Below are 23,907 nucleotides of genomic sequence, written 5' to 3'. Positions count from 1 at the left end.
AGTAAACAGCTTCTGGCTGCAGATTTGGTCCTTTATAGAAGAGATTTTTAAGATGCCAGCTGACCTGTCCAGCAGCCTGGTAATCCTCAAATCATCTGCTCGCCGTGCGCATGTGGAGATGTCACCGAAAAGGCTTGTTGACAACCTTCTGTTGCATTAAAGAGAAGTCTGTAAAACTGCCACGATCTTACCCAGTTCAACTTTACCGCACCGCTGAATAAAACTTCCCCTTCTGACAAATTCAGAAAGACTGTTGACAGAAGAAAATCGTACGGAAAAATACTTCTGGTTTCCAGTTCGCTTTGGGTTAGATTAAATTGACACTGATCTCTATAACAGCTTGCAAACTCTTTTTAAAAAAAATATTTGACAAGTTGTTATTTCAGAAGTCTGAATGTCCTTTCCGTGCGCATTCTCATGCAATGCATTTTAAACCATCTAAATACCATATTTTATATTAGTATGAAGTTAAAATATTTTAATTAATAACAGATTTATGTCAGTTATTCAGTTTTTAACTTTTCACACAAAGTGGTGATTTTATTCTCAGGTCTTAGCAAGAACTCATATGGCAAAAAGACAGTAATTTAGTGATGAAACACAAACTGTCAGATTATCAGCATCTACGAAGCCTTCAATCAATTTTTGTGTTGAGTAATAAATACTAATCTCAGCTAAACTGTTTTGTTACGTATACGGCATGCTCTGATCCCAAACAACTCCGTAATCCACTATTTTAATAATAGCCTATGGATTAAGGGATCTATACTGCATACTGACACAATGTATTGAGTTCAGGTTCTATAGATGAACGTTTCTGTGGTTCATTTTAATGGCATACAAACCATCATCGTATTATGGTGTCAACAGCCTGCAGATTATCTACCGGCTTTCAAAGCATCCTGCAGCAAACCGAGGTCAAGGAACGGCCATAAAGGTGAAAACACTATCAAATGTATGGGGAGAGAGGACTTTGAAATAAAAGCATAGAGTATGTAAATACCAACAAGCGTTTGTATATAATCAGCTGTAAGATACACGGGATGTTTTGAGTTTTGAAGTCTGTCGAAATAACAATGTTAAGAAGGGCAGTCTGCTTTCTTGGCCCCCTCCTCGTCTGCATGTGCATCACACTTTTCTCCTAGCATCCTCGTCTCCCTCTCACAGCTTGGCAGTATTTCATGTAGGGAACCCATCATGACGGATTTTTTTTCCTTTAAATAAATTTGCTCCAAATAGGTCCGTGTCTGTTATAGTCCTGCTTCTAAACTATTGCTTTGCCTGCCTCTTGTTAAGTAAAACCATCGGTGCACTGGCACCAGGGGCTCTCCAGCACCACGTAAGGTGGAGAAGTGTCCCCCACACCCACCTTCACCTGGCACCCACGCTAACTCTTTAAGGTTATTTTTCCCGAGCTGTGCCTGCAGTCGGGGAAAGGACACGCTCCTGCAGACAGCAGTTCAGGAAGGAGTCGTTGTCGTCGCTCTGAGTTGCCCTCCTCTCCTCGAGCATGGAAGCGGGCTGAGCCTCAGCAGGCTGGAGCCGGTGCCCACACACAGCACCGCGTCCCCTGGGAGCGGCATCGGCACTGCTCGCAGGCCCCGCTCCGGGGGAGAGCGCTGGGACTCCCTCTCCCCAGCGGCAGAGCGGGCACCGCGTAGGCAAGCCCAGGGTAACACACGTAGGGGAGAGCATCTTGAACCATTCCCGTGCGTCGTTCATCACTAAGTGACCACCCAACGCTCAGGTGACAGCCCCGCTCCAGTCCAGTAGAAACATCTGCTCAATGTATAGCGCCAAATAAAACATGGGGATGTATAAGGAGTGAAGAAGAAAACCAATACTGAAACTACATCACTTTTTGTAATAGATCATCTGCTCACACCTGGCGGACTGACAAGCACACCTCTCCGCTTCAAACCTTCTTAGAAACGCTATCTTCCAGTTGTTTCCCCCTTTTTTCCCCTCTAATTTCTCCCAGCCAGTGTACAGAGCACATGGGGTGTGTGCTGCTTCCCAGCATGACAATATTTTGACTTTCCTGAACTGCAGTGACTCCATGCAGATGCTTTTCGGTAATCATCTCCCAGAGTTGCACAGTACGTAACAGCGTCCGAATTGAATGGCAACAAGCATCCAGTGTACTATCCTCCTGATGTCTGACAACAGGCCTCCCGTACTTGACATCACTTACCGAGCATTTTCTTTGATTTATGGCTGGCCCTGTTCTTGTAGTTTCTACTCCCTGCAGCTTCACCTCGGCTACTGGCCCTTCATTTCTTTCCGTATGTTTCTCCCTTTTTCAACTTTCCTGTTCCACCTGTTGGCGATGCTCGCCAACAGCTCACCTGGGGAAGGGAAGGGTTTGATTTCAAAGGAGAACTGGACTTGGACAAGCAACCTTTAAAGCTCATCTCTGGTGAGGAGGTTGGGACGGGCACGGGGTATTTACCTTTCCTGAGGAGCTTCCTGTGATCCGGGGAGGATCCATGTGCATGAGGCTGCGGATTTCCCCTGGTTCAATAGGACGGTGGTAGCCGGGGCTCTCTGCCCCCTCCAGGAGGAGGAAGCGGCTGCCCACGCTGTGCTTTTGGGGTGGCTGAGAAAGGGAAGCTGGGGTGCTTCAGGGCCTTCAAGACTGCAGAGAGAGCTTTTCTTGGCAAAATGACCTGTCTCAATTATCAGGGTTATGCAATCCATTTTCACCAAAATCCACTTTCCATCACGCTAAATGCATAGGCTCCAGATGACATTCTACATGGATTTATGGTGGATTAAAACACTATGCGCTGCTGGGATATGACATGCACTGCAATTCCGTTAAATGTAAGTGCAATGAATGGACATTGGAAAATTCATTTTTCACCCATGAAAGCTATTCATTATTTGCTGGCTTATTTTTATTCTTCTATCAATACAGTTTTGGGGAAGGCTCCCCTAGATTTTCTTATTGCTGAAAAGCAGGTTCTTCCTTGGGCTCTCCTCCTCCTACAGGAGGAGCCAAATTGTCCCAGCAGCTCCCCAGGCCCAGCGGAGTCCTTGCACGTGGGCACGCTGTTGGCTCCATGCGGAGCAGCGGGCTGGGACAGTTCTCCCAGGAGACGGGTGCACCCGAGACAGCCAGGAGCTGCGGGCGACATTCGGCTGAGCACACGCAGCCTGGCACGCGTGCCACCGGGGAGCCAGGTGCTGCCACGCACCTCGCAGCCTCAGCGGCGGTGGAGGACGGGGGTCCTGCCTGGCGCGGGAACACAGAGTCCAGCTCAGCTTTCCGGACTACTGGTAGAAATAGGAGGTGTCAGGCAAGGAGGCTGGCAGCACCCTGGGCTCCACTCGGTGGCCTGCCCATAGACGCCCAGTGCCACCCGAGATGCTTTTGGTGCGTCTTGAACAGACGCTGGGGTTCAAGGCGGCTCTGCGTCCTGCGTGACGTATCTGCTGCCTGGTGCAGACGTCCCACGTGGGACTTAAGGGCTTATATTTAAACGGCTGTATTGAGGTCTCCATGGATGTCACACCTTGTGTGCGCTCCAGGCATTATTTATGGCGGCCCGGACCCAAGGAAGAGTTTGCTGTCTCGGGCTGCGTCCACACTAGCAGTAGGTCCAAAGCAGCAGTGTGGTTTCAAAGTGAAATCCACCACTGCACGGGGTGTGGATTTTTGTGATATTCTGATATTGTGCCCTGGGTTGGCTCTCAAAGCACCTGTGAAGTTCAGGAACTGGGTGCCCTTTGAAGGACACTCAGCTAGAAGCTGTGCTCCAGTGCCTGCTGAGAACACCAGGGTCCAGGGTCTAGGGCAGGGGTGAGCTGCACCATCATGAGGTCTCCTAACACAGATGTGCCAACAGGACATGGCTCTTGCACCATCAGGAACTCCTGGAGCATCCTGAAGTGGTGCTTGCACTATATGTGGGGCAAGTGTGCCTCCCCTGCAGCCTTGGGCTGCTTGTCCCCTGCGCTTTGTGACTCCGCTACTCCTTCCCCACCCATCCCCCTTTCTTCTGGCTCAAAACCCCTTCTTTTCCTTTCCTTGCCCTGCAGAAGGGGCTGGGGGCCGGGCGTGTCCCCCACGTTCGCAGGGCTGGCACCAGCAGGAGCCAGAAGGTGCGAGAGGCGTCAGGTGGTTGGCGCCGGTGTGGGCAGAGCTCTGCGGGCAGGTGTGGCAGGAGGCAGGCGGGAGGCCAGCAGGGGCTTCCTGGGGTGCTCGTGGCGGGGAGCAGAGGTTTCGCACCTTCCCTCCGCGCCTGCCTTCTGCAAGCCTGGAAACACAAACGCGGTTTGTAGGGGAGACCAATCACCGCCCATTGCCAGCAGCCAGCGTCTGAACGAAGGACTGACAATGCCCCTTCACTTGAGCTGGAAAGCATGGGATAACTTGAGGGAGCGCTAGGAGCTGCGTGGTGGCGCAGGAGGCGCTGCAGGAGAGGGCTCCCACCAGGCACCGAGTGCTCTGGCCGCCGGGGAGCTGGGAGGCGGCCGAGGCGCTCAGAGACCCCCGCAAACGCTCGGCCAGGTAGGAGACCAGCCCCAAGTAGCATGTTCACCACAGAGGCACTTCAACCCTGCTGGCCAGCAAAAACGGGGCACAGAAATCTCAGCGAGATTGGTGCCAACAGTTATTTATTTCCCATTTTCGCACAACGCGCTGAGGAGGCCATCCCTTTGTGTTCGCAGTACCAAGTGGAAGGCACATCGTTCCTTGACTGTTACGATGCTCGTTTCTCTCTTGCAAATCAAAGTAAATGAGTGTCAAGAGGACGTTGACGTGCAATGGCTTCAGGCAGCCATACAGGTCTTTTTTCTACTCAGACTCCAGTAAAAGATTAATTTTTATCAGCATGGCTCATTAATAGTTCTACAGTACTTCTGTTCTACATGGCTTCTTCTACCTTTCTCGTGCAAAAATACCTGCTTTAGTCACTAACCATATCATTAAGAGATCATTAAAGAATTAGAAAATGAGCGTAGAACAATGACAGCCATATCTTCTTCCAGAATATTTGGTTTGCTCTTTCATAGCAACCTTATGCTTTCAACATCTCAGAAGATGCCAGAAGATGCCATCACAATAAAGGTGTTTGAAATACAACAACTGAAAAAGTAGCATATGTGAAATGTACGTTGTAGCACTGTGATGCTTTATTGAAATAAGAGAAGGAAGACTGGTAGGCAGTAGTCTTTTTTTAGACTATTTTGCCCAGTCCATTAAAATCGCAAAATGATTTTCAACAGTGCAATCTATGAGTCATTCGATCTTCATAATTTGTCTTCTATCTGAGAAGTCGCAGGATCGCGCTCTCAGATTAATTTCTGTGTGCGGTTATCACACATTCAGCTGAAACATTTGTGCAGATGAGGTTTTGCAAGGAGACACAAAAGCCAATAGCACCGACAAAAGTACCTAACACTGACTACCAGCCCCAGCGGAGCTCAGCAACCCTTTTCTCCACGTACTCTTCATGCATGTACGGCCCCAAGGTCTTAGCCTCAAAGATACTGCCACCATAATACTCACATCCTCATAAGCACCTGGGCGCCTAACTCTTGAGGATGTCAGTGGGACTTAGGCTCATAAATACCTTCAGAGCATCCTGGAAAACGTCACAACTGGCTTAATCCAATCCATGGAAAACAGAGCGTCCCTACAAGGCTTCCAACTTTAAAAGGGCAAGACAGATGAACAGTCCTTTTCCCAGAATACAGAAGGGAAAAGGCAGTAATAAGATTTAATTGACCTCCCTGTGTTCCTATGACCATTTGCAAGTCGAAGGGGCATACGTCATTTGGAAATGAGCAGGCCAGGCTACCCCAGGCTTTCCGACACTGCTTTATGCAAAACCCACGCTCAGCTACTAGTGGTGACAAAAGAGTGTTTGGACTTCTGGCAAAACCGGCAAGTTGCTCTGCAAGCAGTGGTGACAGCTGATCTGCCGTCCCCGCACTGTACTGCCTCCACCTGACGCTGCAGCAGTAAATGCCGTTGCTGCAAGGGAGATGCACATTTTGGGGGGGTCTGCCCCTGGCTGGCTGCACCCTTGCTCTCATCCTCTCCAAGCTGGCACGGGGAGACACTGCGAGACAACGGCCAAGAGGGTCCGGCAGGGGCCACGCATCTCTTTTCTTCCTCACTGCTGGGTGGCCTCCTCACAGCAAAGTGGGGAAGGAGAGCATTTTGTGCACCTGGGAGTCTTGGAGTCAGAAAGGGAAAAGACAAGAAAGGTGCCAGGAAGGAAATCCCCTGTCCCTGCGCAGGTAAGAGAAGGGCAGGAGACAAGTCCTATGCTCTCCTCCAGCACCTCCTGCCATTTCATCCCTCATGAGGAAGAGTTCCCCAAGGAGATAAGACTGGCAGGAGAGGGCAAAGGGAGGGAGGCGTTAGTGATGGGAGGGAGAAGGAAGAGTCTCTGCCACGCAGAGTTCACCGGACCTACCCTGAAAAGGGTTAACGCTATCACGCTACGGGTGATACCAGGAGATGTTTCTTTGTTATCGCCTTGTGTCAGATTCCAGTGGTATCACCCATGACTAGCACGCAAGATTACAGAGGGGAAGGCAGTTGAGCGCAGGTCACTTTCATGCTTCAGCACAGCTCTTCAAAACAGCATATTTCATTTTGCTAGGAGGGGAAACTCACACTTGCTGACACCGCTTCCCCAGTAAAGTGGTGCTAAGCCAGACTGGAAAATTTCTACACAGCCCTCTGACAAAAAAAAGCAAATTGTGTGTCAGGGAAAGAACAAAGTTACACAGCAAAACTCAACGACACTAGAAAATAAAAAAGCTCTTCCATGAGTACCTGAGCTTGACCTGCATGGATGTGAGCCCAGGCCTCCTGAGGAGCGCGGGCACTGGTTTGAGGTGTTGTTTCATTATCCTTCTCCTGTTTTTATAAAAGCTGTTGAAACTGAGTGTCTCGGGGATCTCTCTCTCATGGCCAGAGTTGGTCCAAAACGGGCAACGTGGGAGAGTAGGGATGGGAGGCAATGGGACAGATAGGTGGCATGATCCAAGCTCCTGTCCTTAGGAAACCTGGCTGCAATACCCACACTGTTGGAGGAGCTTGCTGGGATTACGCTTTGTGGCCACTCCAGCACATTCGAGCAGCGCAGTAAGGACAAATATGTTCTCAGTCTAGCTTTGGACTGATGGAAAAGAGAAGATCAGCAGAATCCCTGCTCCATTTTCAGGACCCTTTCCTTCTCAGTCTCCTTTCCTTCCTGCCCCCTCCCCTGCTACTTCATATGTTACCTTTGGTCTCGGCTCTTTATCCTTTTCAAGAATGAACCGTTTCCGCTCATGGCAGTTACACAGAGATGTGCAGAGCAGAAGCATCCCAACCAGAATTGACCCCTGAAGTTGGAGGCACCTGTGCCAAAAGCCTCTGCTGCAGCAGCACGCCTGGCCCACCGCTAAGGTTCAGTCAGCATTTCCCCACGTACGTGCTAACTCCAGCAGCCTCACCACAAACACACCCCAACCGTGCGAGTTTTGCTACGCCAGCGTGTATGCCAAGGCGTACACCAGCACCTGGCTGGCTGAAGCTGCGCTCCCAAGCCGGCTGTACCGGTACAGCTACTGCTGCCCGGGATGGATAACAGGTGACGCCAGGGCTGTGATTTTGGCCAGGGAGCAGCTGACCCCCTCACTGGCCCCATCCCTGACCAGTTTCAGCCGGGCTGAGGCCGCTGAGCTGAGTTGAGTTGAGTTGAGCTGAGCTGACCTCCCCTGCAGGCCGGCCGGCCCGGCGGGGCCTGGCTGGCTGCCGAGGGAGCTGCGCCCTCCCCGCGGGCAGCCGCCCGCCCCGGAGCAGCGGGAAGAGGCGGAAGGGAACGGCCACCCGGAGCCGCGGGGCTGCTGCCGAGAGCGAGGGGCGCCCGACGTGCCGGGGCCGGGCACCGCGCCCCGCCTAACGGCCGCTTAACGGCCGGTCACGGCCGCGGGGCACGCCCCGCCCCCGCGGCGACGCGTGCCCTGCCGACTCGGGCACGTGGGGGGCGCGGCGCGGGGCACGCCTCCTCCCCCTTCCGACCAATCAGCACGGCGGGGAGGAGAGGCGCTGCGGCGGGGAGCGCCGCCGCCCCGGCCAATGGGCCGCGGGGGGGCGGGGCCGAGGCAGCGATGATGGCGGCGGCGGCGGCGGCGTGGATCTTCTCGCGGGCTGGGCTGCGCCTGGGGAGGCGGAGACTGTGAGTGACGCGAGCGCCGCGCGCGGGGGGCGGGACCAACGGACCCCCGGCGCCACCTCATCCCCCCGTCCCCGCTGGAAGCGGCGCTCGGGGGCCTCTCCTGCCTCCCCCCTGCCCCGGTGGTGGGGCCCGGGCCGGCGGGAGCGGGAGCGGGAGCGGGGGCGGCAGGGCCTGGGCGGCGGGTCTCCGGTGGCAGGCCGGGCTGGGAGGGGGACGGCGGGGACCCCCGCACCGGGAGCGGCTAGGGGCAGAGCTGGCGTGGGCCCGGCGGGCGGCGAGCCCCGGGCTGCCTGTGGGAGAGGCTGTGGGGGCCGGGGCGCCTCCGCCGTGCGCCAGCGGGGGAGAAACCGCGGCTCCCCGGCTCCGCCGCTTCCTTGCCTGGCTCAGCCGGGCGGCAGCCGGGGGAACCTCTCGGGGCGAAGCCCGGCCTTCCCTTCCCTTCCCTTCCCTTCCCTTCCCTTCCCTTCCCTTCCCTTCCCTTCCCTTCCCTTCCCTTCCCTTCCCTTCCCTTCCCTTCCCTTCCCTTCCCTTCCCTTCCCTTCCCTTCCCTTCCCTCCGACAGCCGCGGCCTGTGCTCTCCGCCTCCCCGTGCGGGGCAGTGATGGCGCGCCGCCCTCGGGCCCAAGGAAGGTGAAAACAGACATGAGTTTCTTCCAGTTACCACAGAATTGCCCTTGCCCGTTTGTCCGCCTTGGCGCAGCTCCTGCACGGGGAGAGTGGCCTGGGTCTGTCCCGTTCCTGCGCCGAGCCTCCGAGCCAGCTGGCTTTCCTCTTTTGAGAATACCCTGTTGCTTCCTCCATTGATAAACCACCCGAGATGGAGCAGAGCACAGGCCATGATGGGGGCAGAAGCGGGGCTGCCAGCAGGCCCCTCAGCATCCCTCGCCCCAGGCTCGGGGAGGCCCTCCTGAGTCCATGGAGGTGGCTGGGCAAGGTGAGGTTATGGAGGCAACGTACGTCCGCTTGTAAAGGGACCAAGATCACCAGGAGCTTTCCTACAGGTGGCCAAATAGCCGTCGGGGCATGGACTTCAGGCAGGATGCTAGGAAAAGCCCCACTATAAATACTCCATCCCCACGCAGGTCAGTTTGCAGAATTGGGCTCTGAGTGACGTGTGCTATGTAAAATGAGGGCTCCACCACACCTTTCTTGTGAGATCTGTGTGGGTTTGATGGCCAGCTTTCTGTCTGCAGGTGCGTGCTTACGTATTACCTGCGGGCAGAGAATGACTTCTGCCAGCGTGATTGATTGTGAGTCTGCACTGAATTGAGGGAGGTTTTCCACAGCACTTCTAGGGGAAGACCAGATTTTTTAGTACTGATACTACGCAGGCAATCAAGTGTTAATTCATTTTAATATTTAAAGTTTCAAATTCTTGTGGTGACTGCTGAGGCCATGATACCGTAAATATTTGATAGTTGACTGACAAAAGAGTATGCGGTCTGTAATAGCTGTAACATAGATGTTACTGTGAACACGCAATATTGATGCTGGTGTTCTTGGGGAACCTTGGGGACATCTGGACTAGTTTGTGCTGTGCTAGAGGCAGTGTGAAGAGCTCATAAAATCCACATCGGTCTTTCTTGCCCACAGTAACACTGTCCTGCATAGCACCCAGGGTCATTTTTCTAGCCTACCTCCTTCAGCTTACTTCTTTTACAGCCTGTTTCTGGAGAAGATGCATGCATGTACCTGCCTTTTTTTTTTTTTTTTTTTTTTGCTTTCCCCTCCTTCCCCCCCCCCCCCCCCCCCCCCATTGGTGCAAAGTCATAAATGCTATGCCTTGCTATTTCTGGTCATGAGGAATTTTGAGTATTTATACTGTGGGGAGAAGTCTACACAGTGTGAGGGCAATCAAATGGTCACATTTATATCTGCGTAGCAGCCGTTCAGGGCTGGGAGAGGAGGCTGACCACACGCCTGCGGTGAGGCTGCTCTCTTCCAGCCGTGGTCAGAAAGGGCTTCCTTGGCTGGTGCTGCCATGGGATGGGACGTGGCCACCGAGCACCACAGCTCCCTCGCTTGACTCCCAGGAGACGTGACGGCCTCCCTGCAGTGGGAACTGCTTGCCCCTTGTCATCAGTGCTGCTGTGGAGCCTGAGAGGCCGCCACACAGGTGGAGACCACAGAATTTGAGGCATCCAAGCGATCAGAGACCAGAGCAGGATGAGGCATGAGGAGTCCTTGCTCACCTTTGAGCTGGGCAGCCATGTGCAGTGGGGAGAGAAAATACAGGGATGACTTCAAATGTCAGCAATCAATGCACGAGTTGGTTGGATTTAATTAGCAGCTCCCTGGTCTTAGCAGGAGTTGGCAGGTCCCGCTGGGTTCAGACCCTGGTGCCTGGGTCCCACGGCGCTCGTTGCCACGCCATCAGGCTGGGACCCTGATTACAGCAGGTACCTCCGATGCAGTGCGGCTGCCTTTCCAGCTGCCGCCATCCTCTCTTCATGCGGATGTTGCTGCCCCTGCGAAGCTGCTGCGCAGTGCTGCCATGAGAGTGTGGATGGAATATTTGCGTTGCTAGCAGGCAGGCGAAACCTACGGTACCCAGAGCTGGTTTTGCTTACTTGCGACACTCCAGATCCTTTTGGGCTTTCCCTGCCTGCAAAAGATTTTTGTCTTGTTGGAAAAAGTTTAAAAAAACCTCCTTCCAGCTGTTTTTTAATAACAAATGCAGCTGTTGTTTCTGTTGTTGTCAAGAGCTTCAAATGTGCTTTTAAAGGCAATGTTGCAGTAAAGCATTGAAAACGCTATGAAAACTTTCTTGCTGATAGATCTTTGAGAAGGGTTCTCTCTTTGCTTGATCACGCTTTGCTTACCACGCTGTAAGATCAGAGCATTGCAGATGTAAGCACGATCACCTGTTTGCCCTCAGCTAGCCAAGTGCACGTCTGCTTCATCCGTGTACGAGAGGGTTTTTTATGTGCATTTATTTACATGGCATATTCCAGGCAGATCTATACCCACATGCCCATACTAAATCAATCAAAAGCAGGATCGTTAAGCTCACATCTTGGTGGAGCGCTGCAGAGTATGGAATATACCGTGTGGGTACGTAAAGCATGTAGTGCCAAAGGTGCGGACACCGTCACGCCTGCTGGGAACAAAGGAGCCTGAGAAGAGCAATAATCCCGTGTCAGATCTGGTTCAGAGACTGCACCTATGTCATCTAAAATTTCTAGCGTTGGGAGTTTCCTCTCTCATCTCCGATTGCCATCTCCCCTCCCAGGAACTGCTGCTGCTCTGTCTTGCGTTTCACACTCCAAGTTTGTGTCTACTTGGTAAATTAGTGGTGATGTTGTTTTTCATGGATTGGACGCTGGAGGGTGCTAATGCAATGAGAGCTGAAATTGTTCTAGCAAATTAAAGGGTTCCCCTTTGTTAGTTGTGAAATACTTTTATTCTTTGTTGCAACGTTTAAATGGAAAGACATGAATCACGGTCCTTACCAGTAGCTGATCCTGCTCGGCGTGTGTAGAGCTATAACCAAGAATATCAATAAAGTGTTAAGTCTGTGAGGGATTTCTTTCCTGAACCTCTATGGAAAAAATCACTCATTTTATGTTCTACACATTTTTAAGTGTGTCTTTTGAGGTTATGGCCTCGGGGTGAAATTCATTTGAAAGCGTGACTTTCTAGCGATAAAAACACTTTACGTGGCAGAACTGTTGAGCCGTATCTGCAGAATCTGCTTTTCTACAAGGTCACTTTGGTTCACCTAAGCCAACGTTGCCGTGTTACTGGCGAGGTGAGAACCTGCTAGCGGCTCATGTTGGGGAGGGAGGGGACACCTTGAGCACCACTAATCGAGTCCCCGGCGTTGCGATCCTCTCTGGGGATGGACCTGATGGAGCCTCAGTTTACCTTGCAACCAGCCTCACCGGGCCACGTGCGAGGGAGCGTGCAGGTCGGGGCTTTTCGTCAGCGGTCGCTGCTAGGTCAGGTGAAGCATGTTACGAAGCTGAGCCTTAGCCCTGGCGTTTCAAATTCACTCAAACATTTTTGGCAGGTTAAAGTTACGTTGGGAGGTCTTACGCTAAAGGAGGTATTACCTGTCCGCGCTGCTCCAGCTTTCTGCTGAACTGGGTCTCTGCTCTCCTCTGCCCTTGGCAGAAAGACACGGGGCCGACATAAGCTCCCCGTTGTGCGGTCTGGCAACTCTGTACTCAGCATTAAGGACTGTGAAACTACTGCCTGAGCCAGTTCTCATCCTGGCAGCAGCAGAGGTATGATGCTGGCTAATTAATGCTAATGAGAAGCAGGGTGCAAAGCTGAGCGTGTCCGGCTAATCACCGCTGGCACCCCAACTAGTCTGCTTACAGCTAACGCAGTTCTGGACAGCCCTGCCTGGTTCCTACCTGCCTTTGCGGACCCATTAGCCAAATGAAAGCCAGTATTCATAAAATGTGTGAGCAAAATAGGATTGGGTACAAATACGCTTTCCTTAGAAGTCTTGCTCGTTCGGTACAAGTGGCAAATGAGTTACTTCTCTGTCTCATTCCCCTTTGCAAATGCATTGGGCTGTCCCCTCCTGGAGGAACACTGTTACCTTGCTGTATTATATTGGTCAGGTTTTGTTCTCTCCCAGGTGTTGCAGTTTGCTTACATACAGCTGGTTTAGTTTTTCTTTCTTTTAAAAATATGCATCATTTTTCTTCAAATTCCCCCTCGAGCAGAAGATGCGGATGAGCGTGGAGACAGAACCCGTGGATAAGGAAACCAGAACCCGTGGCCATCCTGTTCTGGCATCGTTTGAGATCTGCTGCTCACCTTGTAAATGGATGCACTGCCAGTTTCACAGCAAAGTTGCTTGGCTCTTTATCGGAAGCAGCAGAAACGTGGCCAGCTGAAAGTTTAGACTTCTTTTGCAAAAGAGTTTTAGTAGCTTACCGGAATAGGGTCATAAGGGGATGTGAGCAGAAAAGCTTTTAAAATCATTGTAATAACTAGCAGTACTGATGACAGTCTGTTTAAGAGGAGATAATTTAGTCTAAGCACATGAAAAAAAGATCTGGTTGACCGTGTATTCGTCTCGTTTACCAGCTTTTAAGAGAAAACGGTTTCTTCCATCGCACCTCCGTGCAATGGAGCAGGGAGCCAGGGTACGCCTCCTGGCGTCGTTTCAAGAACTGACATGCTAGCTGTGGTGCCAAAAGGATTTGCAGTTGTGCATTTTATGTAGGCGGTGTCCTAATTTATCCCAGGAGACCTTTCTCCAGGAGAGGTGGTTAACGGACCTTCCACCACACCTGCTTGATCTCACTGAGTTTCAATGCCGCCAAGTGCGGCATTGAAACTGCCCCCATCTCCGAGGCCCAACACCACCCCTGCTCCGTGGCCCCACACCGGGAAGGAGCGCACCTCCTCCCTTGGGGAATGCTCGGTGTCTTCCAGCGTTGAGCCTTCACGTGCTTGTACAGTCTCTCTTGGCTACTCGTAAAGGCTGGGTGAGTGGGCTCTCCGGGGTTTTCACGCCTTTTGGGGAGATCAGGCTGCTGTACTTGAAGCCTCTTCTCTTAAGAGTCATTCTAGCAGGTAAAAGCCCTTTGATGCTAAGAGCTTTGTAGGGTTTCTGCTGATGAACTGGTTGTCTTTTGAACCCCCGGTGTGGTGTTCGCTCCTATCCTCTGCATGTCAGGTGGGCTGCTGGTGGTGGTCTCTCCCGGACCCCTTTCTGACGCCTCCCTGAGCTCTGAGCCCCCTCCTTTGGAGAGGGGGAAATACTGGATTCGCCCTTCTTATTTTGTCAGCCAGGCTGTGCATGGAGGTGTTTCTCCAGCCGCTGCCCTTTTCACGCTTCCCTCTCCCGTCCCGTGAGGCCGTGGAGCACAGCAGGTCTGCAGAACCTCAGCTGCAAGTGGGTCTGAAGGTCAGCTGTGTGGTTACTGAGCCCCGCGGGTGCTGAAAGTCCCCTTCGTAGTTTTTCCCTTATTTTCTTGTCGGTGCTATATTTACCTCTCAGGTCTCCCCGTGCCCTTTAAATCTCTGAGTGTCACTGGCCTAAATAGGATTTGCCTGTCCCCATGAAACAGGCATCGGGACGGCTGCCTGCCTTGCCTTCTCCAGCCCTTTGTGGGCTGGGGTTGACCTGTTGTCACAGGCTGAGCAGCCAAACCCGCTTTCTTCTCTGCCATTTTAATTAAAAGTGGTTGGCATTAGGGGCTCTGCAGTGATGAAAGGGAAATGATGAAACTTTGAAGAATTTGGGGCATAAAGTCGATCTCTAAATTTTAATGTACTCATAGCACTTAAACAGTTGATACATTTTATTATTGAGCTTTCAGGTGACCTAATTTCCCTTAGTACTGTACATTTAGCTTTATACATCTGCACCTAATTTGTAAAAAAGGACTTAATGAGAAACTTCAAACAGTTTAAATGTCAATTACAAAGAAAGCAAGGTTTTAAAGTTCCAGTAATCTGTCCATATTGGTCATCGAAACATGATCCCAGGTGGACGTTAATTCAAGACAGATGGCATTCCAAAGGCACAATTACAAAGAGCTTATATATTTTCAACACTAACAAGCTGTCACGCTATGTTGTAGCTACACTTCCAGTACTGTATAACCACAATTGCCGCTTTATCTTCTGCGGACTCGGTAGTAAAGGGGTTTGATTCCCCACTCTTGATATTGTCAGTGGGATTTTTTGGGGGGGTGAACTGGAGACCGGGGCTAGTTAGTGCAAATATCTCCCATTCGCTCAATCTGTTGGGTTGGGGGGTTGTGTTTGTTTTTATGTTTTAAGTTGGTGAAATGCTTTTCAAAGAAAGGAGGGGAAATATTGAATATGGGCATAACAAGACTAGCTCATCGCAGACATATTTCTATTTCCTGGCAATATTAATTAACTTTATAAGCTGCTAGGCAATAGCTGTGATGATTTGTTAAAGCCTCCAACATTCTGGATGTTTTCAGTTAAAAAGTCATCCGAAAGCCTTTGGAGTAACGCACGTGTTACTTGGAAGACTGAAGTCCAAGGGATTGATAGTGACTTGACTTGTGATGGTGTAAATGGGCAGCAGCTCGGCTGCAGCTGGGCAGGAGTGCTACATCCCATGCGAAAGGTGGTTTGAATTATTTTTAGGTTTCTGAAAGTATTCTTAGGCCCAGAGGCAGAGGTGGAGGGGCTGGACAAAGCAGGGTCAAGGTAGGACTTCTATTAGACTGAAGCATCAACATGTGATGTAGTTGATCGAGTTGAAGGTGCCCCTGCTTATTGCAGGGGGGTTGGACTCGATTTGGAGTAGGTGACCTTTAAAGATCCCTTCCAACCCGAACCATTCTATGATTCTATGTGGTAGATGGCAAGGTTTGTTGTAGAAGGACGATGTTTGGTATCTAGTTAGGAGTTGAGGTGGGCGGTGATCTGCATAACTGAACGATGAAAGGTAATTGGGCATCATTTCCGCTGATTTTTTTTTGTTTGTTTCTTGAAACCAGGTCATGAAAAAGCAAGACTTGCATGACTATAACTAGACAGTGGTTTAATAGGCTTTAAAAATTCTGTGCTGTTAGAAGCAAGATTAATAATGCTCCCCAGGAAGGTTTTTAAGCTCCTATGGGCACGTGTATCCTCTGAAGAGGTACTGAGAATGAAGAGCTTATATTTCTGCTAATTTATCTATCTTTCACTGGAAAGTGGTGAAAAGAGGAGAAAGCGGAAAGGCTAAGATACTTCATCCTTGGAAGGCAGGAATTAAATGCTGAGGTTGTGCTTTTTAATTTTTGTTTTTCATTAATGAGTGTTGTAAATGTGCTTTTTGAAAGCATCTTACCCGGCTTCCTTTTTGGAGGAGATGCAAGTGCTATTTGAAATATGCAGCTCGCCAACAAGCGAATTGGACTCCCGAGCCACGCTTGAAACAAAATGCCAATTTTACCTACAGTTTTACTAGGTTTCCTGGCTTATGCAGTGGCATTTGAATGGCCTCTAGTAATTGTTTTTAGCAGAAAAAAAAAATCAAACAAAAATGAAAAACACAACCCAAAGCTCATTAGCACTGTATTTGGCATGCCATGAATCGTTAAATCTTTATATAAATGCAGAAGTAATTTGTAACAAACAAAATCCTTTATTTCTTTGGAAAGACTTTCTTTTGAATTTTTGTTCAGACTGCTGAGGTACAGTACGTTTTCCAAACGTCGGACATTATTACCAGAGTAGGGGAGGAACCACTTCATGTTTTAATTAAATATCGTGTATAATTCTTGAGCGTCAGATATACTTAGTGGTGGTAAGAGAATACAATTAGGTGGAAAACAAAAGACAGTAAATAAGTGCTTAGATAAGGGGGGTTTTACCTAATTTTTCTTTTTAACCTGATTTTGGTGTTAGTGTGTGTTGCTGTCAAGTGGTTTCCCCTCTGATTTTCCCAGTGCTTGTCGGTGTAACATACTGCAGTCTTTTTATTTAGATCAGGCTTCACTTTGAGAGTTAACTAATTGTTCAGGCCCAAGTGGGAAACTTTCTTGCACCTGGAAAATTAGGAGAGCAAAAGCAAGAGACATGTCCGCATCCTTTCCCTGGTGGTTCTTCACCTGTGAATTTGAACTGCAGCGGTAATAAAAGTTTTGTGGACCTTATTTTATGTGAGATCATTAAGCGACAGGAGAATTCAGGACTAGCTGCCCTTCATAATTCAGGACACTGAAAGGTGCCATTTATAAGCTCAAAGTGCCTGCAGGAAAGCAAAACAGGCTTGTAAAACCCGCACTCCAAACGCTGAAAGGGAACCGGTTTGTATTGCTGGCTGCAGCCTTGGAGTGGCAAAATTGCAAAGGTAGTGGGGACTGGGTTTAAAAAAATGGAAAAACACCTGCCTCTAAAAGTTGATGTAATAGCCCAGTTTTTCACACTTCTTGTGTTGATATTTCTTGTGTCCAAAAAAAACCCCCAAAATGTCCTGGGCAATGATCCCAGTAAAAATCTTATCAGTTGTAGTGCCCAGCTGTTGGGTTATTAGCTTTCCTGCTATAGGCCACTGTTTTGCTGAGCTGATAATTTGGCTATAAAATACGCTTTTCCTGACTTTTTAATAATATTTTGCAACCAGTGACCTTTGCCTGTTTTGTGGGCCAGGCATCTTGTAAGGAGTGCTCTCGCCTCCTTATTGCTTGAGAAGGAGGAGCAGTGTGCACAATGCTTGAAAAGAAGAGAGGTCTTCAATGAAGTGGGTGATACGCCAGCATACCCAGTCTTCATAAAACTGATTGTTACGGCTAGAGGCGAGGTAGTCTGCTAAATACAGAACATGGTGCAGCTTTATGGACCTAGAAAGCCTGAAAGGCACTGGAGTGGCAGTGCAAGGAAACATTGAGTGTGGTGTTTGCTCTCAGAGCAGGTCCTGCTTTCCCGACGTGCTCCCCTGTTACTCCTCACATGAGAGCTGGAGCAATCATCTTTTAAGTTCATGACTAAAATGTAGCAATTGCTGCCTAGAAAAGAGGTATCCGTATCTGTAATCTTAAATGGCTGGGCCTGAACTCTTCTAGTCCAGCCGACGTAGGCCCACTATTCACAGCCTCATTAACGTCCCATGACTGAAGTTCCTTGGGTGCCAATTTGCACCATCACAGCCTACATTCCAGTGAAGACAAGCGCCGACTGCACGTCAAGTCTGCCTGCAGCATCTTTGCTTTATTAATTTGTATTAATTCAATACCTGTGTTTTTATGGACGCTGATTTCAGCAGCAACTGGCTATACGGTGTGGTATCCAAACCATCATCCCTCCGTACGTCAATCACGTACGAGCCAGAGAAGCAGCTGCGCTTCAGAAATGTATTGGTATTATTCCATTTTCTGACACAGCTTTTGTTGCCTAGATTGATGTGCTCAGGGCCCCAAACACTGCGCTGAGTTTAGTGTGACCCCAGGGCCTTTGCAGAGTCGACTGCAAGACTCAAACCTTTATATCCACTATTAAAAGGCAGTTATGTGACTGTTTATGTTAGAGCCAGGTGCTTTGTTGCCTGTGGACATGCCGTTACTTGACAAAACTTTTTTTCTTTATGGTCAAAATCTGATAAAGATACTTACCTGAGCACCTTACTCTTCGCAAATGGTCTGGCTGCCTTCAGCAACCACTCGGCTTTCTGCGGAAGGGTGGGAGTCAGGGTTTTCCAGCTCTCTGTAGGGATGTATCCGTGGCAGCATTCCTGTCACTCCTGTATTTTCTTTGTGAAGGACATAAAATTTCTAGATGGCATGTCGTCAATGTATTTTTGATGACTTTTTTTGTGATATTTTTCATTTAAGTTCTCTAATTTGTAGTGCATTTCTAGTTTTTGTGTGTTCGTTTATTTAGGCTTTATATATGAATGCATGCTTTGCAGGCTTACTGCGTTAAACATTCGCTTATTTTTTGTTAAATCTGTAGCAGTACTAAAGCACTGAAGGTCAGTACCAAATAGTGACTTCAGCATACTGGAAGTATAAAATCTGGTTTTTTTTACTGACTGTTTCTTTGAGAAGTTGATAGATGTGAAAACCATTTAACAATTGTTTTTTTTCCTTTCCTGTTAAACTAAGCTACGGAGGAAATCTTCCTACTGCTACACGCTGCAATATGTCAGAAACACCGTTATGTTATAGTTGCATCATTATCTAAAGGAAAAATTGAGTGTGGGTTTGAAGTCGACAAGTGATGAAAGTAGCCCTGAGGTTGTCAATTAGAAAGCCAAGGCCTGGAATTGATAAGTTAATGGCCAGTTCCCTTCTCACCCCCTCGCTTTGCTGCCTGCTCCCACCTCACCCCGCAGCAGCTTTACTGCTCGGAACATAAAGAAAAGGCTCCCGTTGGTTTGTGTCCCAAAATTTATCTCACTAATATGATTCACTTGAATTCTTGGCTGGTTGCAATGTTCCTAGTATGGACAGATAGTTAAACAAGGATAAATGAGATGCAGCAGATCAAAAATTCAGTCTCAAAATGATGCCCCCTTTTTGTCTGTGGTTTTGGTGTTTGGTTTTTTTTTTTTTTTTGTTTAAATGTCGAACCGTTAACACTGTTGTTTCAGACCGTCCTCCTGCAGTACACACGGCAAATTTAGCAGCAGTGCATAATTTAACTTCTACCGTATGTTTGTTTGCAGGTTTTAAAACCTGAAATTTAATGGCAGCCGTTGGAATCCATGTGTTCCCGTTAAAGGCAGAGGGCAACACGTGCAGTTTTTCCTGAAGGAAGATACTGGTTACCAAAGCTTATGATATAATGTAATATAATACATAGTTTTTCTGTTTCGCTTGGGCAGGAGGGAACTAACATGTTGTGATTTCTCCTAAGGAACACATGGGTTTAGATAAACAAGTAAATTATGGAAAATAACAAACAGGATTTATTCAGATTTTAATCATTCTTGGTGTGCTATGTTATGAGAACAACAGTCATCTTCTGAAAAGAGCTTTAAAGTAGTATTAGAAGTAGAATATAATTCAAACAGGCATTGTGCAAAGCAAAACATGTAATTTATCTTCAGTTTTTGAAAACTTTATGTACAGCGTGAGTTTTTAGGGCTTGTAAAAGTTTGCAGATGGGTGCCCCCTCTGCAGCCTGAGGTTTTCTGCTCATGGCACAGCTGCTTCAGTGACAACAGAAGTTCAAGATTTTTTCCACATAGCCCTGTCTCAACCTAGAGCAGACGAGTAATAATCATGATTATGAGAAGGCAGTTTAATTTGTAAGCACATTCAGGTTTTTGACCTTTCTGGTGGTTTCACTGAAACCAGCAAACATCTGTTGAATAATAAGAAAAAAAAATTGCAGTTGCTACTTACCTGCCACAATCAAACAGGGAGCTCTGAGCCAGGACTGCTCCTCTGGAGTCCCTCTCTCCTCCAGCCAGATTTCAAAACATGAGATAAATCTTATTCTAGCTTAATTCACAGGAAAGGAGAGGCGACATTGTATTAAACAATTCGGCGTTGGATGGCGCTCCCTCCACCTGACGTGCTAGCTGTGCCCAAGACCCACGCGGCAGAGCTTTTGCAGTGCTTCGCCAGGGGTTCAGCGCAGGAGAGGTAGTGCATGATTTTCCAAAAGCACGTGTTCCTTCCGTGCCACACTTTGACTTACTTCTTGAGGTAGCTGTGCCTCATAGTACCCATCAGTAATGAAAATATACGACATTTTTGATGAGAGATTTTCTTATACATTGTGACTCTGGTGTTTCTAATGCTATGGGATAGCCTCCTGTGGCGGCCTGTTTCAGGAGGGGTGATCTCAAGATGAAGGAAGAACACTGTATCTAGTTTAGCTTGATCTGTTCAGGTTATCGCACCTACCAGAGACCATAATTCTGGATTTTCCTCCTATGTTGGTCCTTCCCTTGGATTTCCATTTTGTCTTTGCAGGAATTTTCTGCAGTTATTTTTTTGAACAAGGTTCTGAAAGTTAATGGTGTTGGGTCAGCAAAGCTTATCTTCCAGGGGGATAGTCATCTCTTTCTGGACTTTTCTTCTTTTATCCTCTTTCATACGCTTTTATATACCTGTCAGCCAGGCAGGGCTGTTGTGCAAGGTACATTCACATGCTGTATGGAAGCCAGTCAGCCAAATTTTGGTGGTGCCAGTCCCTGCTCTACCAAAGGCAGACTGGTGCCAAAAATCCCCAACCATCTCTTTCAGTGTGTTGCTGCAGGATGCTGGTCTCCACTCTTGTGTTTTGGGTCCCCCCCCTTTTGTTTTTGCTGTCGGTTAACTGTGTTTTCTCACCCATGGTACTCTTAATCTGAGAGTCCCTCTCTTGCCATGTGTTTCTTTACTTTTGTCATGCCTTAAGTACATCCACATCTTTCAGCGTGGATGAAAATTTGACTTGTGTGCTATCTGCTGACCAGTTTACACTAGTTACTTCCATACTTGCACAGCACGTGAAGCACAGGGGTGCTAAACAGTGCCCATCTTAGGGTGAAGGCTGTGGCACTCTACAGAGAGGTTACAGATTGAATTGGTCTTTTTCCCCCTTTCCCTACCTAAGGAGGAAGAGTCTTATTTTAGCAGGAAAAGTTTCTTTCTTCTCAGCAAGGCTGGGTCCACATAAACTCTTCTAGAAGTTTGGTTGCATCGGATCACTTCTGTCTGAAGGTACAAAACCCTAGTGTCGGAGCTTTTGATGCTGTAGAGCTTTCTAAGGCTAAAAATCAAATGGGCTCCTTTCCACCCGCATACTTTACCTTTTCTGACAAATAGAGCCTGAGCAGTGCCCCTTCCTTCCCACACGAGTGTTATCAAGCCTGAAGATCCTGCCCCGCTTCACGTTCATCCGTACTCAGAGGAATGTTGGGAAGAAATTAAAATTATTTACCAAAAAGTGGTGTGGCATTTCCTAATTTTTTTCATTCCAATATGGAATCTTAAAACAGAGAAAAGCTTGTCTAGATTCAGTAACTTGAAACATTTGGAATGGATAAAAACCTGTCTTATCCACTAGAAATAAAAAAAAAAAAAAAAAAAAAAAAAGGAAAACCCAGTGCTTGCAGGAAGGCATGTTCAGAGTGAGAAAGTTGACTTGGCATTTCCAGATTTTGAATTTCTAGAACAAAGTTGAAGTCCACTGTTGTCTTTATGCAGTTGAGATAGACTTCCTTTGAGTTTATCTGAAAAGATACAGAGTTCAGTTAAGTCAACTTTGTCTATAAGGTCAGTATCATCATCTAAGACACATGCTATTCGCAGATTGTCATCCCGCAGGAACTCGGCACCAATGTTCCTGAACAAGATAAACGAGAAAAAAAATATGCTGTCAAAGGGCTGCATTTCTTTGGGCAGCTGTGTGGTTTTTTTTATCAGCTTCTTTGAACCACTTTTGCCTGGAAAATGATCTATTAACCTTAAAACATAACCGACAAATGGCAGAATCTAAAAAAGAAAAATGAAGACATGATGGTTTATGTTTGTTATTGTAATCTGTGACTGTATAAAATCACATATTCATTATGCAATGGTAATGGCAAAATTAAATGGTTTCAAACCAAATGTAAACTTGCTGGGGGAAACCAGCAACAGTTTGGGCCTTTCTGGTACTGTGGACCTCAAAGATGTTTGGAGGCCTTGACTTCAGAGACTGAAATATTCACCCCCTCCCCGATTCATCTGTTGCAATTCATGACAGGGCCTGCTGTGTGGAGAGGGATGGCTGCGGGATGTCTTCGCTCCACAACCATGAAGGGAGTTAGTTTAGAAGAGAAAGACATTGAAGATTTTTAAGACTTTAGACACTTCCAGTTTCTTTTTCAGACCACTTTCAGCCTGTTCTACAACTGATAAAAAAATATTTATTTCTGGCGTTTTTGTATAAAATATTTGAGATGTAGGTTTTGCCGCTTTCTGCCACTACTAATGGTAATGCTGGCACATTCCTCCATTAAAAAAATAATTCTGGAACTAAATGATAAGCAAAGAGCTGAACCCTGAGTCAATGAGATGGTAAAAACTTTAGTGATAAAGCAATAAATAACAAAAACAGTTTTTTCAAAATTTATGCTGAGTGTATTTCTTCTTAAAAATATGTCTATTAAAATTATGCCAAGATCTAAGCTTACTGTAATCTGCTTAAATCATTAAAAAAAAAAAAAAACAACAAACAAAAAAACCCAGAAACAATGCTTCCAGGTTGTGGGTCAGCCCATTCAACTGATGAAAGTCACTGCCTAAACTCTGGAAACCTGAGCTGTTTGAAGTACTGAGTTGGCTTTTGAGATCAGTAGTCTCTTCTGCAAGTACCAAGAGAATATTTTCTTCAATATATTCAATTAGCTCAGTTAAATGACTAATTTATTCAAACTTGACCAATTGGGAGTTGAAAGAAGCAGAAAAGCTTGTTCTTCTCTACCAAACTGTGAATAAAAGCTAATTATGAGAGGATTAGATTTGCTAATACTACAATATTGAAGGATATTATGACCAAATACTAGATTGGTGCTAATTCTAGCTAATATCGAGTTATTTTAATAGATCAATTTTTAAATCAAATCACAATTTTCTTTAGAAGTCTAGCCTCTTTAAGACAGTGCTATGCAACTGATAAACCGTCTTGCTCCATTTTAAGTTGCATTCCAGTTTCCATCCAAAGAAACATAAATTGTAAGTAAACACAAAGGGATCAGCTAGTAAATAAGAATTGTGCCATGCATGATTTTTTAACAAAAACAGTAAAATTAATCTGAAAAAAATGTATAATGAGGTATAGAAAAGCTTAAATATATATCAGTGAAGCTACTCGGTCCTTCTGGCTAGCAATAAGAAGTGCCAAATTTAGTGTAAAAGCTATATTTAGTTACAAAGCAACATACTTTAGTGGTTACAAACTGAGAATTAACCTTTCTTCAAGAAAATAACTAAAACATTTAAATGGGAAAACAAGATTCAAATTCATTATTTAACTCAAGGTTTCCCGCTTGGTAGTTTAACTTATTTGTAAAGAAGTGGCTTAAAAGATTTCATCCTGCTGAAAATCATCGGTAACTGAGGTACCTACAAGTGAACGTAAACTTAAGTGCAAATTTGACATAAGGATCCAGAAATTCAGCCAAGAATGTGACGTCAAGAAAATGTGAGGATAAAATTTTCAGTCCTGTCCATAAACATTTGGTACATGGGACACCCCACAATGAAATTTAATTACCTCTTCTGCTGACAGGATCACGAGAAAAACGTTGCTTCGGGCACCAGCAGAATGAGATACGGAGGACAGGATGGAGAGTGTCTCGGTC

At 47.4% G+C, this 23,907-nt stretch overlaps 1 protein-coding gene across 2 annotated transcripts in view; it reads left to right on the top strand.

The window, feature by feature from the left end:
* Positions 1–8,100: 8,100 nt before the first annotated feature.
* The window catches only part of CLYBL (citramalyl-CoA lyase), a 175,877-nt gene continuing 160,070 nt past the window's right edge, over positions 8,101–23,907 (top strand). For both annotated transcript variants that reach the window (XM_087757617.1, XM_087757616.1), the window contains exon 1: positions 8,101–8,189. In XM_087757617.1, the coding sequence (XP_087613743.1) occupies positions 8,122–8,189 (68 nt within the window). In that variant the 5' untranslated portion in view covers positions 8,101–8,121. The remainder of the gene's footprint in view (positions 8,190–23,907) is intronic.

Source organism: Nipponia nippon, unplaced genomic scaffold (genome assembly GCF_047370975.1).
Source record: "Nipponia nippon isolate SJK-2023a ecotype South Korea unplaced genomic scaffold, ASM4737097v1 scaffold_2, whole genome shotgun sequence".
Taxonomy (NCBI): Eukaryota; Metazoa; Chordata; class Aves; order Pelecaniformes; family Threskiornithidae; genus Nipponia; species Nipponia nippon.
The sequence above is the reverse complement of the archived record's forward strand: the minus strand, read 5'-3'. Positions and strand labels throughout refer to the sequence as shown.